The sequence below is a fragment of the Falco cherrug genome, chromosome 16 (genome assembly GCF_023634085.1).
Source record: "Falco cherrug isolate bFalChe1 chromosome 16, bFalChe1.pri, whole genome shotgun sequence".
NCBI classification, from domain to species: Eukaryota; Metazoa; Chordata; class Aves; order Falconiformes; family Falconidae; genus Falco; species Falco cherrug.
The window spans coordinates 3,335,511-3,349,836 of NC_073712.1; the positions used below are offsets into that span (position 1 = coordinate 3,335,511).

General features: G+C 68.8%; 2 protein-coding genes across 2 annotated transcripts; both read right to left on the reverse strand.

Annotated features, from left to right (window-relative positions):
* Positions 1-330: 330 nt before the first annotated feature.
* On the reverse strand, positions 331-4,057 carry SHISA4 (shisa family member 4). The gene is made up of 5 exons (XM_055728294.1): positions 3,600-4,057; positions 2,042-2,213; positions 1,274-1,407; positions 818-1,000; positions 331-728 (listed from the first exon to the last, which is right to left on the reverse strand). Exons 1-5 carry the CDS (start codon positions 3,670-3,672, stop codon positions 682-684), a joined length of 609 nt encoding a protein of 202 aa, XP_055584269.1. The 5' UTR covers positions 3,673-4,057; the 3' UTR covers positions 331-681.
* A 1,144-nt stretch (positions 4,058-5,201) lies between these two features.
* On the reverse strand, positions 5,202-11,487 carry LOC102051170 (innate immunity activator protein). Its single transcript, XM_055728101.1, is given in 12 exon segments — positions 5,202-5,585; positions 6,514-6,630; positions 6,632-6,691; positions 6,693-7,092; positions 7,689-7,989; positions 7,992-8,087; positions 8,174-8,227; positions 9,759-9,990; positions 10,658-10,777; positions 10,873-10,959; positions 10,961-10,995; positions 11,429-11,487. Coding segments are annotated over 12 exon segments (1,641 nt in total). The 5' UTR covers positions 11,475-11,487; the 3' UTR covers positions 5,202-5,492.
* Positions 11,488-14,326: the final 2,839 nt, after the last annotated feature.

Here is a 14,326-nt window from a genome sequence, read left to right on the forward strand (position 1 = left end):
GTGAATCTGTGCCCCAGCACCTGTCCCCGTGCCACCGGCTGCGGGGGGAGATGGGTCCCAGCCCCAGAGAGCCAGGGCTGGGGGAGGGGCGGATGGAGGAATTGGCCTTGCGCCCCGAGCCCAGCGCTGAATTTTCTGCTTTCTGACCCAAAATGCCACTGGGGATGCTCTCGCACCCTGGCTTTGTGTGGTGGGGCTGGGGGGGCAGCAGCGCTCCCCAGCTGGCTCATCCTGGCGGCTGGTTTGGTGGGAATTGCCCATTTACCCAGTTTGTAGATGGAGAAGCCTTGGAGCAGAGTTGGGGGAAGCCACCAAGATGACACCGGGCTGTGGGGTGCAAGATACGGTTTAATGCGAACCCCGGGGGGGGGGGGGGAGAGCCGGGGCCAAATCGGTGCGGGGGTGCGGTGATGCACGGCCCTCGGGGGACCCCCGGGCGCCCCCCCCATGGGTGCAGAGGCTGCTGGCACCCAGGGCTGGGTGGAGGCACCCACAAAGAGCCCAGTGTGCAGGACAAGAGCTGCCCTGTGCTGCTGGCACGGGGTCAGCCCCGGCACGGCCGGGAAGGGCTGGATCCAGCCACAGCTGGGGCACCCCCCCGGGCCCAGGGCGGGGGGACAAGGGTCCCCAGACGGGCCCCGCTGGCCGGCGGCGGGAGGGTGCCGGGGTCCCCGCGGGTGCTCAGGCTCCGGGGTAGCTGGGCTGTGCTGGGACGTAGGGGGGTGGTGCTGCGGAGGGAAACGGGATGGGCTGTCAGCCCTGGCAAGGTCACTGCGCCCCCCCGGGGGACAGGGTGTCCCCCCAGTCCGGTGCTCACCTGTGGGGTTGTAGATGGGGGGGGCGGAGGGGTACAGCGGGTACTGGGCGGCGGGGCCGGCTGGCGGGTACATGGCCATGGGGGTGAAGCCGGGCTGGGGGGGCGCAGGGCCGGCTTTGGCGTCCACAGGGAAGGGGGGTGGGGGGCCTGCGGGGGGGTAGCTGGACAGCGGGATCTCTGGGCCTGCGGGAGAGATGGGGGGGGGCTGCGGCACCTTGGGATGGGGACAGGGCCCGGCGGTGCCCACAGGTGTTGGTGGCCCTTGAGGGGGGCGCTGGGGGCAGCAATGGGCATCAGGGTGATCCCAGCAGCACCCACTCCAGTACCCTCCCCCAGCACCCAAATCCACACCCTGCACCCAGGTGCTCCCCCCTGCACCCTAATCCCCCTCCTGCATCCCTCCAGGCCCCCCACCCGACCCCCCAGTCCCGACCCCCCGCCCCCCAGCCCCCCCACCTTGCAGGGGGGTGCGGAGGTGCTGCCGGCGCTGGTACAGGTAGCAGCAGGAGCACATGAAGCAGCAGACGATGGTGGTGACGATGGCAATGAAGAGCACCACGGCCGAGGCGATGCCCGCGATGGTCTTGGGGCTGCGGCACGTGGGGACGTGGGGGAGGGGGCACTGGGGCACAGCCCCCGCCCCCACACTGTACCTCCCCCCCCACCCAGTCACACCAGTGGCCGCAACACCGAGGGGCACCCTGGAGCACCCAGCTGGAGACTGGAGGGACAAGGATGTCCAGACAAGCCCCCAGCACCCAATGCCCAGCACCCAGTGCCACTGCCCATCACCCAGTAGCAGTGCCCAGCACCCAATGCCTAGCACCCAGTACAAGCGCCCAGTACCAATGCCCAGCACCCAGTATAAGTACCCAGTGCCCAGCACCCAGCCCCCATGGCCCAGCACCCAAAGGCAAGCACCCGGCACCCTGTACCACTGCCCATCACCCAGTAGCAGTGCCCAGCACCCAGTACCACTGCCCAGCACCCAGTGCCACTGCCCATCACCCAGTAGCAGTGCCCAGCACCCAATGCCCAGCACCCAGTACCACTGCCCAGCACCCAGTGCCACTGCCCATCACCCAGTAGCAGTGCCCAGCACCCAATGCCCAGCACCCAGTACCACTGCCCAGTACCAATGCCCAGCACCCAGTAGCAGTGCCCAGCACCCAGTACCGCTGCCCAGTCCCCATGGCCCAGCACCCAAAGGCAAGCACCCAGCACCTGAAGGCGAGGCAGTGGCGCTGCTGGCGCTCGGTGAGCAGGCGCAGGGGGTCGCGGCAGCAGTACCGCTGGTGGCACGTGCCGCAGCAGAAGGTGAAGAAGTCGCAGTCGAAGCCGGGGTGCCAGGAGCCGTTCCTGTCCACGTACCACAGGCAGTCCTCGCCCCCCGCCACTGGGGACAGCCGCCCGTCACCGGGGCCTCGGGGCACCCCCAGCCCGGCCACTGCCACCCCCAGTGGCACCAGCAGCACCCCACGTCCTCCGTGTTCCCCACATGCTGTCCGAGGGGGATGGCCTGTACCCCACCACATCCTGCCCCATGGCCCCCTGTATCCTGCTCCATCCTGCCCCATGGCCCCCCATACCCTGCCCCTATGTACCCCCACACGTGGCTCCATCTGCCCCTATGTACCCCCCACACCCCACCACATTCTGCCCCCATGTCCCCCCCTTCCTGCTCCATCCTGACCCACGTCTCCCACCATACCCCGCCTCATCCTGCCTCCCTGTACCCTGTACTTTACTCCATCCTGTCCCCCCACTGCATCCTGCCCCGCGTACCCCCACACCCCACTGCATCCTTCCCCATGTCCTCCTGGATCCCGCTCCGTCCTGCCCCACGTCTCCTCAGACTCCGCTCCATCCTGCCCCACATCCTTGCAGCCCCCACCCCATCCTGCCCCACACCCTCGCTGCCCCTACCCCATCCTGCCCCACATCCTCGCAGACCTCCTCCATCCTGCCCCACATCCTCGCAGACCTCGCTCCATGCTGCCCCACATCCTCACAGCCCCCACCCCATCCTGTCCCACATCCTCGCAGACCTCGCTCCATGCTGCCCCACATCCTTGCAGCCCCCACCCCATCCTGCCCCACACCCTCGCTGCCCCTACCCCATCCTGCCCCACATCTTCGCAGACCTCCTCCATCCTGCCCCACATCCTCGCAGACCTCGCTCCATCCTGCCCCACATCCTCACAGCCCCCACCCCATCCTGCCCCACATCCTCACGGACCCCGCTCCGCCTGACGCAGCCCCCCCAGCCGCTCCCCCGCCGCCTCCCGGCTCTATTTCTGGCCCGAGCCACCTGCGCTCCCCGAAATAGCCGCGGGCCGAGGCCCGGGGGCGGCCGGAGGCGCCGCGACAGCGACCACGGAGCCACCAGGGCTGGGCCGGTCCCTGGGGGGCTCCAGCGCGCTCCCCACCCCCGGCTCCCAGCGGATCTCAGGGGTCCCATATGGGGTTCGCTCCCCGCCCGAGGGGCCCGCGGCAGCTCGGCGCCGAGCGGGGAAACTGAGGCACGGGCCGCGTGTGGGAAGCCCCCGACCCCCCCGGGATTGGACACCCACCGGCTCCGCGCACGCCGGGGATGTCCCGCAAGCAGCAAACGGGGGGCGGGGGGGGTGGGGGGGGGTGGGGAACACACACAGGGGGACACGTTGGCGCAAGCGACCCCCGCGCGCTGGCGCCGGGCACGGGCACGGCCGGTGGCACCGGGTCCCGTCACCGGGTGGCACCGCCCGACCCCCTCCCCGTGCCCCCCCGCCGTGTCTCTTACCCAGCGAGGCGGCCACGGCCACCAGCACGGTCCCGGCCAGGGGCCACCCGCTTCCGGGGCCACCGGGCCCCATCCCGGGGCCGCGCCTGGGGCCGCCGCTCAGCGCTGCCGGGGCGGGGGGGGGCGGGGGGCGGCGGCTGCGCTGCGGCAGCGGGGCCGGGGCGGCGGGGCCGGGGGAGCCCGGGGCCGCTCCCGGAGCCGCTTCCGGGGCCGCTCCCGGTGTGTCCCGGGGCCGCTCCCGGTGTATCCCGGGGCCGCTCCCAGGGCCGCTCCCGGTGTGTCCCGGCGCCGCTCCCGGTGCAGGCCGGTCCCGGTCCCGGTGCGGCGGGGCCGGTGCAGCCCGGTGCGGGGCCGGCGCAGGCCCGCAGTGACGCCGCAGCCCGCCGGCGCTCGGTCGCTGCCCGGTGCCCCCCCGCGGCGGCGCCTCCCGCCGCAGCCACCGGCCCCGGCCCCGGCCCCCCGCCCGCCGGGAGGAGCGTCCCGGGCCCGCGGGCACGGCCGGGCGGGGCTGCGGGGGCGCTGGGGGGGGACCCCGGCCCGGCCCCCCCCGCCGCTGCCCTCCCCGCGCCCCCGTGGCTGCCCTTGCCCTGCCTGGACCCCCTGCACTGTCCCCCTGCCCTCTCCCCCTGCCCTGTCACCCTGCCCTGTCCCCCTGCCCGGACCCCTGCCCTGTCCCCCTGCACTGTCCCCCTGCCCTGTCCCCCTGCCCGGACCCCCGCCCTGTCCCCCTGCCCTGTCCCCCTGCCCTGTCCCCCCGCCCTGTCCCCCTGCCCTGTCCCCCTGCCCTGTCCCCCTGCCCGGACCCCTGCACTGTCCCCCTGCCCTGTCACCCTGCCCTGTCACCCTGCCCTGTCCCCCTGCACTGTCCCCCTGCACTGTCCCCCTGCCGGACCCCTGCCCTGTCCCCCTGCCCTGTCACCCTGCCCTGTCACCCTGCCCTGTCCCCCTGCACTGTCCCCCTGCCCGGACCCCTGCCCTGTCACCCTGCCCTGTCCCCCTGCCCTGTCACCCTGCCCGGACCCCTGCCCTGTCCCCCCTGCCCTGTCCCCCTGCCCTGTCACCCTGCCCTGTCCCCCTGCCCTGTCCCCCCTGCCCTGTCCCCCTGCACTGACCCCCTGCCCTGTCACCCTGCCCGGACCCCTGCACTGTCCCCCTGCCCTGTCCCCCTGCCCTGTCCCCCTGCCCTGTCCCCCCTGCACTGACCCCCTGCCCTGTCACCCTGCCCGGACCCCTGCACTGTCCCCCCTGCCCGGACCCCTGCCCTGTCCCCCTGCACTGACCCCCGCCTTTCACAGCCCCCGAGCCCCCTCCCTTCCCTGCCCCCCCGCTCCCCATCATTTCCCTCCCCAGCACCCCTTCCCCTCCCCTGCACCCCTTATTTCTCCCCCCTCGCACCCCTTCCCCTGCACCCTTCGTGTCCGCCCCCTGCCCGCCTTCCCCTCCCCCCACCCCTGCCCTGCCCCCCCATCCCGAGCCCACAGAGGCACGGCCGGACCCCCAGCCCCCCGGGGCCCGATCCTGGCAATGCCAACCCACTGCTGGATCCAGGGGAGGGGTGACCCTGCCAGGGACAGGGCTGGGGACACAGAGGTGACACATCCCGAGGCTGGCGAGGGCAGGAGCACCTCAACGACCACCTTTATTAGAGACCAACGCCCCCCATCGCGGTGGCACCATCAGCAGCGGGGTCACAGTGCCAGCGAGGGGACACGGGGGTGGGGGCCAGCCCCAGCCACCCTGTCCCAGCGCCGCACACCCCAGGAGCGCTGGGGGGCGGCTGTGCCTCCCACCCGTGTCTTCATACGGGGGGGATGGGGGGGGAGGAGGGTTGTGGGACGGCCCTGGCCCTGGCCCAGCCAGGCTGTGCCCCCCCCAGGGTGGGGGTCCCCACGCTCACACTTGTGTGACGATCTCGCCATTCTCAGGCACGTAGACCTGCACAGGCACGCCGTCCGCCGAGCGCCGCAGGACACGTACCGGGGGCGCCTGCGTGGGAGAAGGAGCCTGTGGGTGCCGGCACCCCACCCTGGACCCGGGCAGCACCCCAGGGGGCACATCCCGCGGCAGGGGGTGTTGGGGGGGGGCACGGCTGCAGGTCCTGGCTTGCCCGGCATGGGCCCCGGCTGTGCCATGGGTGCCACCATCCCAGCACGGTGTGCCACGCTGTGCTCCCTGCACCCATCCCAGCGGGACCCCCCAGGTGGAGGGGAGCCACCCCCCAAAATGTTTGCAGGGACCCTCCTGCCCAGGGGCACCCCGCTGCTGAGCCCACGTGGGGCCCTGGGTTCTGTCCGTGGGATGCTGGGTGTGACTGGAGGGACCCACGTGGGACCCCAGCCCTGACCCAGGGACCCCCCTCAGCATCCTGGCCTGACCCAGCACCCCTCATGGGACCCTGGATCCTGCTCATGGGACCCTGGACCTGCCCAGAGGGACCATCAGAGGGTCTCATCCGGCCCCAGAAAGCCTTGAGAGATGTTGGTCTTGTGCCCAAGAGCCTCAGAAGACCCTGGTCCTGGCCATGGGACCTCCTCAGGACCCCATTCCTGCACTAGGGACCTTTCTGGGACCCTGGGCCTGTCCCAGGGACCCCCTTAGGGAACTGGCCCTGTCCCACGAGACCTTCACCAGTCCTGTTCCAGGGACCCTTAGGGGTCCCCCGTCCTGCCCCAAGGGAAACTCATGGGACCCCCAGTTCTTCCCCATGGATCCCCTCAGGACCCTATGCCTGCTCTGGGGACCCTCATGGGACCCCACCAGAGCCACTTACCCATGAACCACCTCAGGGTGGCAACTCATGTCACCCAGTCACCCACAGGGCAGCACCCAGGGGGTCACCATAGGGGAATGGGCATCATGTTGCCCTCCACTCTCCCGCACCCCGACCCCCCGTACCCAGCACCCAATGCCCTACCTGAGTCCGCGGCAGGACTCCACGGGTGATGGGCACGTCCCTGGTGGTCCCACCGCGGGGTCCCCGAAAGGCCCCTTGCCGGTCGAGGGAGTGGGGACGGGCACCCCGCAGCCGGGCACAGCTGGTGCCATGATTTGAGCTCCTCGGTCACAGCCGCCTTGGAGAGCCCCCGACCCCCCGGCCGGCGCGTAGTCCTTGAGCGAGGGGGTGCGCACGATGCGGCTGTGCGAGGGCACCAGGCGCTGGTAGCGTAACGGGGCCAGATCCTGCTCGTAGAGGAAAGCTGGGGGGCTGGCAGGTGGCAGGAACCGGTGGGCACCGCGGGGGTAGTAACCCGGCTCGGCGAGGGGTGGTGGGACTTTGGGGCGCGGGAAGGAGACGTCGGGGCTGCTGCTGCCCGGGGAGGTGGCGTGGGAGATGCTGGAGAGGTCGGAGATGCTGTCGTCGGAGCCGGAGCGGCAGGCGGGGCCGGGGGTCGGGATGCAGGCGGTGGGCACCGTCACTGTGTAGTACGTGGGGCGCCGGCGGGGTACGGCACTGCGGCCCCGCGGCTCGCCGGGCTGCCAGCACGCCTCTACCCTGCGGGCAGGGGGCTGCAGCTGAGGCGGCCCCTTCCCCTTGCCTCTCACCCAAAAGGCCGGGGGTGTGGGAAGGGGGGGGACATGGGACTGAGCACCCTGTGGGTGCAGGGTGAGGCATCCCCACGGGATTAGCTCCAGCCTCCCCATGGGTTAGCTCCATCATCTCCAGCGAGTTAGCTCCATCTTCTCTCCCTGGGACTATCTCCAGCCTCCTCCCCATGGGATTATCTCCCCCCTCCTCCTCCCCATGGGTTTAGCTCCATCATCTCCAAGAGGGTATCTCCATCCTCCCCATGGGATTATCTCCCCCCTGCTCCTCCTCCCCATGGGTTTAGCTCCATCATCTCCAAGAGGGTATCTCCATCCTCCCCATGGGATTATCTCCCCCCTGCTCCTCCTCCCCATGGGTTTAGCTCCATCATCTCCAAGAGGGTATCTCCATCCTCCCCATGGGATTATCTCCCCCCTGCTCCTCCTCCCCATGGGTTTAGCTCCATCATCTCTATGAGGGTATCTCCATCCTCCTTCCCATGGGGTTGTCTCCATCCTCCCTTGCAGAAGCCCTTGTCCCCCCTCCCCAGGCACAGGACATACCTCAGGGACTGGGACTGTCCTCGCCGGCCCGATGGCTCCGGGGTGCTGGGAGCGCTGGAGCCCGCCTGCCGGCACAGCACCAGGGTCCTGATGGGGACAAAGCGGTAGGGGGGGACGTCCCCCGTCCTGGGTGCCAGTGAGGCTGTGGGGTCAGGGCTGCCGGGGGCCGAGGGGGTAGCAGGGATGGCTGGTGGGGACCCGGGGTAGCACCGGGACCCCCGGGTTTCCCCATCCCCGGGGTCGAAGCCAGGTTTTTTGGCCTTCTCATAGGGTCTGTCGAGGCTGGTCTCGCACCAGGGGCTGGAGGAGGCCGGCGGGGCCCTGACCCCTCCCCCTCGGGGGGCTCCTCGGGGGACGGGGACCCCCGTGGGGTGGCAGGTCCTGGTAGCCGTGTCTCCTCTGTGGGAGAGATGGAGGGTTGGGATGGGGGGCCCTACACGGGGGGGCACCCCGGTGTGTCCCCCCTGCCCCCGCAGCCCCCTTACCCTCCTCCAGCAGGACGGCATCCGACAGGGAGCTCTCGTCGGAGGCGCTGAGCTCTGCGGGGCAGGGGACAGGTGAGAACGGTGCCGGTGCCGGTGCTGGTGCCAAAACGCTCCCAGGGCACCCGCCGCCACCCAGCGCGTCCCCGGAGGCCTCCGCTCTCCCCTCTCCCACGCCGCCTGTCCCGACACGCTCCGGGACAGTGGCGGTACCGGCCAGGCCGGCTTTGCCGAGCTGCGTTGCCGGCGCTGCAGGCAGCTCCCAGCCTGCCCAGGCTGGGCAGGAGGAGGGGAGCCGGCCAGGTTTGGGGGCACCAGGAGGGAAGAAGCCACCACCACCATGTCTCTGGTCCCTGGGGACGGCTGGACGCAGAAGTCCCGGGGGGACAGAGCCAAGGCACGCACGGGGGCAAGGGGGGACCCACCTGGATGGCTGCCACCAGGAGGGGGACACCGCAGCGGGGCCAAATCCTGCCACCCATTGGGGTGCATTTGCTGGGGATGGCGGATTGGGGGGCAGACATGGTGTGCAACCAGCAGGGGTGAAGTTTTGGGGTGCATTCTTGGGGGTACATACAGCAGGGATGGTGCACTGGGGTGTAATCACTGGGGATGAAGTATCGGGGTGCATTAATGAGGGTGTCTCCAGCAGGGATGGTGTATTGGGGTGCATGCACTGGAGATGAAGTTTTGGGGTGCACTCACAAGGATGCAGCCACCAGGGATGAAGCATTGGGGTGCATTCACTGGGGGCTGCATGTCAGGGTCAGTCAGCTGGGATGAAGTACTGGGGTGCCTTCAGTGGGGTGCACCCATCAGGGAGAACATATCGGGGTGCTTTCACTGGGGGTGTGGGGATTGGGGTGCATTCACCAGGGTGCCTGCACCAGGGATGGTATTCAGGGGGCTCTCAGAGTCGTGCCTTCACCAGGGATGGTATGTTGGGGTGCATCTAGGGGGGTGCATTCACCGGGGATGGGGAATTGGGGTGCATTCACCAGGGATGGTGTGTTGGGGTGCATCTAGGGGGGTGCATTCACCGGGGATGGGGAATTGGGGTGCATTCACCAGGGATGGTGTGTTGGGGTGCATCTAGGGGGGTGCATTCACCGGGGATGGGGAATTGGGGTGCATTCACCAGGGATGGTGTGTTGGGGTGCATCTAGGGGGAGGCATTCACCAGGGGTAGGGAATTGGGGTGCATTCACTGGGGACAGCACACTGGGGGGAACCCAGTAGGGTGCATTCACTGGGGATGGAGAACTGGGACGCATCCACAGGGGTGCACTCATCAGATGACGGGGAAATGGGGTGTGTTCACCAAGGATGGCATATGGGGGGGCACCTGGGGAGTGTGTTCACTGGGGATGGAGGACTGGGGTGCCACGCGCCAGGGATGGCATACTGGGGGGCACCTGGGGAGTGTATTCACTAGGGATGGAGGACTGGGGTGCCACGTGCCAGGGATGGCATACTGGGGTGCATTCACCAACGACACCCAAGCAAGCTGCACCCATTTCTGCCTCCCTGACCACCAGCATCCCCCAATCGAGCCACCGCCAGCCAGGGGGGCACAAGGGGGGCTCACCCTCAGCAGCACTGGTTCCAGCACCAGCAGGCAAAGGCCGTTGGCCAGCCAGGAGCCGTCGCTGGTTGAGGATGTTCTCCAGGTCCTTCAGCTTCTGCTCCTCCAGCAGCGCTGCTGTCTGCCGGCGCTTGCGGAGCCGCTTGCTGATGTTCTCCTCCCGGCAGAGGCGGCGGGCAGCCTTGGCGATCTGCAGCTGCAGCGCCAGGTCCCGCTCCAGGGCGCTCAGCGGGTCCTGGGGACCGAGGGGACACGCTCAGCACGCTGCCACCCCCATCATGCTTGCACACTAGCCAGGCACAAGATGGGATGGGCATGGGGACATCTCTGGGTGACGTTTGGACATCTTCCATGGCTCCAGGCTGGGCTGGAGGGGGGTCCCCACTGCCCACCCCAGAGATGCCCCCCACCCCGGTTACACACCAGCGGGGTCCCCACCACCCACCCCAGAGATGCCCCCATCCCAGTTGCACACTGGCAGGGTCCCCACCACCCACCCGAAGGATGCCCCCCACCCCGGTTGCTCACCAGCAGGGTCCCCACTCCCAACCGCAGGGATGTCCCCCACCCCAGTTACACACTGGTGGGGTCCCCACTGCCCACCCCAGGGATGCCCCCAACCCAGTTGCTCACCAGCGGGGTCCCCACTGCCCACCCCAGGGATGCCCCCATCCCAGCTGCTCACCAGCGGGGTCCCCATTGCCCACCCCAGGGATGCCCCCATCCCAGTTGCTCACCAGCGGGGTCCCCACTGCCCACCACAGGGATACCCCAGTGGCACACTGGTGGGTCCCCACCGTTCACACCCAGGGATCTCCACACCAGTTGCACACTGGTGGGGTCCCCACTGCCCACCACAGGGATGCCCCCCCACCCCGGTTGCACACTGACGAGCCCCTCACCGCCCCATGCAGAACGAGGGTCTCATCCAGCTTGAAGGCAGCACCGATCCTGCGCCGGACCTTGGGGGGCTTCTCGCCAGCTTTCAGAGGGTACTCACAGGGCAGCGTCCCCGTCAGCTCCTGGGGGGGCGGCCCGGGGACACTGAGCTGCTGGCGTGGGGCAGGGGGGTCAGGCAGGGGGGGTCAGGCAGGGGTCCGTCCCCCCCCCCACTCACCGCCTCGCGCAGGCAGAGCCGCCGCAGCTCCTGCACGCAGCCCTCCAGCCGAGCCTCCAGCGCCTGCTGCCTGCGCCCTGCCTGCGCCCCGCTCCTTCAGGGGCGACACGGGGCTGTCGGGGCCTGGGGACGGATGGACGGATGTTCTGAGATGCATCCAGACCCCCCCACTCCCCCTCCTCACCCCAGTCTCCCTGCCTCAGTTTCCCCCAGCAGCCGTGAGCCCCCCCCCCAACAACACCCATGGGTGCTCCAGCTCCCCTGGGGCCAGCCGTGATTTCCCAGCACAGGGGGGGGGGGGTGGGGGGGGTGGCCACAGGGAAGGTTTCACCCTGACTCAGCCATCCCGGAGCGAAATCCGGCTGAGTCAAAGCCGGTCTGCCCCCCCCCAGACAGGGGAACCCCCCATTTCCCCACCCCCACCCCTCAAGGAGCTTTTGTGTGTCCCCAGGGCAGCCCTGTGCACCCAAGTGCCCCGATCTCAGCCCAGCGAGAGGACGTGGGGGGCACGGGGGCACCCCGGGACCTCCCCCCCCAGTACCCCCCCAGCGCTCACCCGAGTGCAGCATGATCCCGCTGTCGGTGTCGCTCACCTCCCCCATGCCGGGCCGGGACCCTACGGGCAACAGCAGGGAGAAGCCTTGTCCCCTCGCCACCCCCCAGGCAGCACCCATGGGTGCCCCCCTGCACACGCTCCCCCCAGCCCCTCGCATCGCCCCGTCCCTGCCAGCCGCCCAGCGATGGCGATGGCGGCGGGGGAGGAAGGCGAGGCCGTGTTTGCTTTCCCTGCCTTCTTGTAGGTCCTACAATAAACAAAGGTGTGCGAACACGTGCGTGGTGCCTGGGTGAGACCCATCCCGGGGGCAAAGGTGGTCGGGGTGTGGCGGGGGGGCTGGGGGGGGCCTTGCTCCCGCCCCGGCCGGTTTCGCTGGGCGCCTCTCCCAGTTTCTCCCAGTTTTGATTTCTTTTCCGTCTGGGCTGGAGGCAGCTCCCGGAGTGGGGGTGGCTGCTGGCCCTGGGAAAGGGGCTCATCCCCGGCACCCCCTGCTCCTGGGGGGGGGAATGGGTGGGAGGGGGGGTGTCCTTGCCTCTGTTTGTGCATTGCTGTGGCCCCTGCCGTGCCTCAGTTTCCCCCAGCAGGATGCGGGGCGGATTGGGGAACCGAGGCAGGGAGGGGTGCGGGGTCCCGGGGGGTCCGCGGCGGGGCCGGGGGGCGATGCCTTACCTGGGCGCTCGCCGCCGCTGCCGGCTCTGCTGCACCCAGGACACGGGGACGTGTTTTGACTTGAGGCGGAGGGGAGGAGCGGGTGAGCAACACCTTCCCCAGCCGCCGCCACCCGCGCCCACGCCGCCCCACGCGCCCCGGCCTCTGCCCCACGGCGGCGGCAACGGCGAGGGCCTGCCCACCAGCTCAGCATGGCACGGCTTGGCACGGCACAGCTCAGTACAGCTTGGTACAGCTCAGTACAGCACGGCATGGCACCATATGGCTTGACACGGCTCAGCACGGCTCGGCACGGCTTGGTATGGCTCAATATGGCACAGCATGGCACTGGATGGCTCAACATGGCTCAGCACAGCTTGACATGGCTCAGCACAGCATGGCACGGCTTGGCACGGCTCAACATGGCTCAGCACAGCTCAGCACGGCTTGGTATGGCTCGATATGGCACAGCATGGCACTGGATGGCTCAGCATGGCTCAGCACGGCTTGACATGGCTCAGCATGGCATGGCACAGCTCAACATGGCTCAGCACAGCTCAGCATGGCTTGGTATGGCTCGATATGGCACAGCATGCCACTGTATGACTCCACAGGGCTTGACACAGCTTGACGTGGCTCGGCATAGCTTGACATAGCTTGGCACAGCTCAACATGGCTTAGCACGGCTTGGTACGGCTCAATATGGCACGGCATGGCACCGTATGGCTCAACACGGCTCAGCACAGCTTGACACGGCTTGGCACTGCACAGCATGCCTTGGTATGGCTTGGTATGGCTCAATATGGCATGGCATGGTGCTGTATGGCTTGACATGGCTTGGCACAGCTTGGCATGGCTCAGCACAGCATGGCATACCTCACTACGGTTTGGTACAGCTCAATACGGCATGGCACAGTGCCATATGGCTCGACGTGGCTCAGCACAGCTCAGTATGGCTCTGCACAGCTTGGTATGGCTTGGCACTTTGTGGGTGATATGGCAAAGTACAGTGTAGCGTGGCACAGTGTGGCATGGTATGGTATCATATGGCCTGGCCTGGCACGGCACGGCATGGTATGGCATAGCATGGCACAGTGTGGTGTGGTGTGGCATGGCATGGCATGATGTGGTGTGGCATGGTAGGGCATGATATGAGATAGAACAGTGTGTCATGGTATTGTGTGACATGGCACGGCACACCATGGCAACAGCACGGCACGGCACAGCATGGCATGGCACACCACGGCACAGTGCTGGGTGGTGGCTCCATCCCTGGTGCTGTGCAGGGCCAGGCCAGGCACAGGGACACTGTCCCCATCCCTGCCATGGCCCATGGCTGGGACATCTCCCCCAGGGCTGGCGTCCCCAGAATGCCAGGGCCAGCAGGGACCTGAGCCTGGTGGCACGGGCAGGGCAATGGGGTTGGCACTGCCACCCTGGCACTGCTGCCACCGTCCCTTCCCAGGGCAGGAACCCGCTGGGAGCAGAGGCAGCCTGTCCTGTCCCTGTCCCCAGGCAGGAGGAGACAGGTGAGGGGCAGAGCAGGGCAGTGCCAGGGCAGTGCCAGACCTGTGCCAGGGCTGTGCCAGGGCTGTGCCAGAGCTGTGACAGGGCTGTGACAGGGCTGTGACAGGGCAGTGCAAAGGTGGTGCCAGAGCTGTGCCAGACCTGTGCCAGGGCTGTGCCAGGGCTGTGCCAGGGCAGTGCAAGGGCAGTGCCAGGGTTGTGCCAGAGCTGTGACAGGGCTGTGCAAGGACTGTGCCAGAGCTGTGCCAGAGCTGTGCCAGGGCTGTGACAGGGCAGTGCAAGGACTGTGCCAGGGCTGTGCCAGGGCAGTGCCAGGGCAGTGCAAAGGTGGTACCAGAGTTGTGCCAGAGCTGTGCCAGGGCAGTGCAAGGACTGTGCCAGAGCTGTGACAGAGCTGTGACAGGGCTGTGCCAGGGCTGTACCAGGGCAGTGCCAGGGCTGTGCCAGGGCTGTGCCAGGGCAGTGCAAGGACTGTGCCAGAGCTGTGCCAGAGCTGTGCCAGGGCTGTGCCAGACCTGTGCCAGACCTGTGCCAGAGCTGTGCCAGGGCTGTGCCAGGCCGTGGGAACGCCGCTGCCACAGCTGCCGGTGCAGAGCGAGATGAATCAGGGCACAGACGGGTTGGCCACATCCTGGGCTGCCAGGGGCAGGTGGTGGAAAGTCTGTCTCAGCCGGGGGGACGGTCCCACGGCCTGTGGGGACCGGGATGAGAGGGCAGGGGCTG

What these genes read in the sequence shown, in the direction of transcription:
- SHISA4 (XM_055728294.1), bottom strand. Translation starts at nt 3,672, where the DNA reads ATGGGGCCCGGTGGCCCCGGAAGCGGGTGGCCCCTGGCCGGGACCGTG. An exon ending in CGCCACTGCCTCGCCTTCAG is followed by an intron (nt 1,408 to 2,041) that starts GTGCTGGGTGCT and finishes CACGTGCCGCAG; the next exon opens with CCCCAAGACCATCGCGGGCA. An exon ending in CCTCCGCACCCCCCTGCAAG is followed by an intron (nt 1,001 to 1,273) that starts GTGGGGGGGCTG and finishes TCTCTCCCGCAG; the next exon opens with GCCCAGAGATCCCGCTGTCC.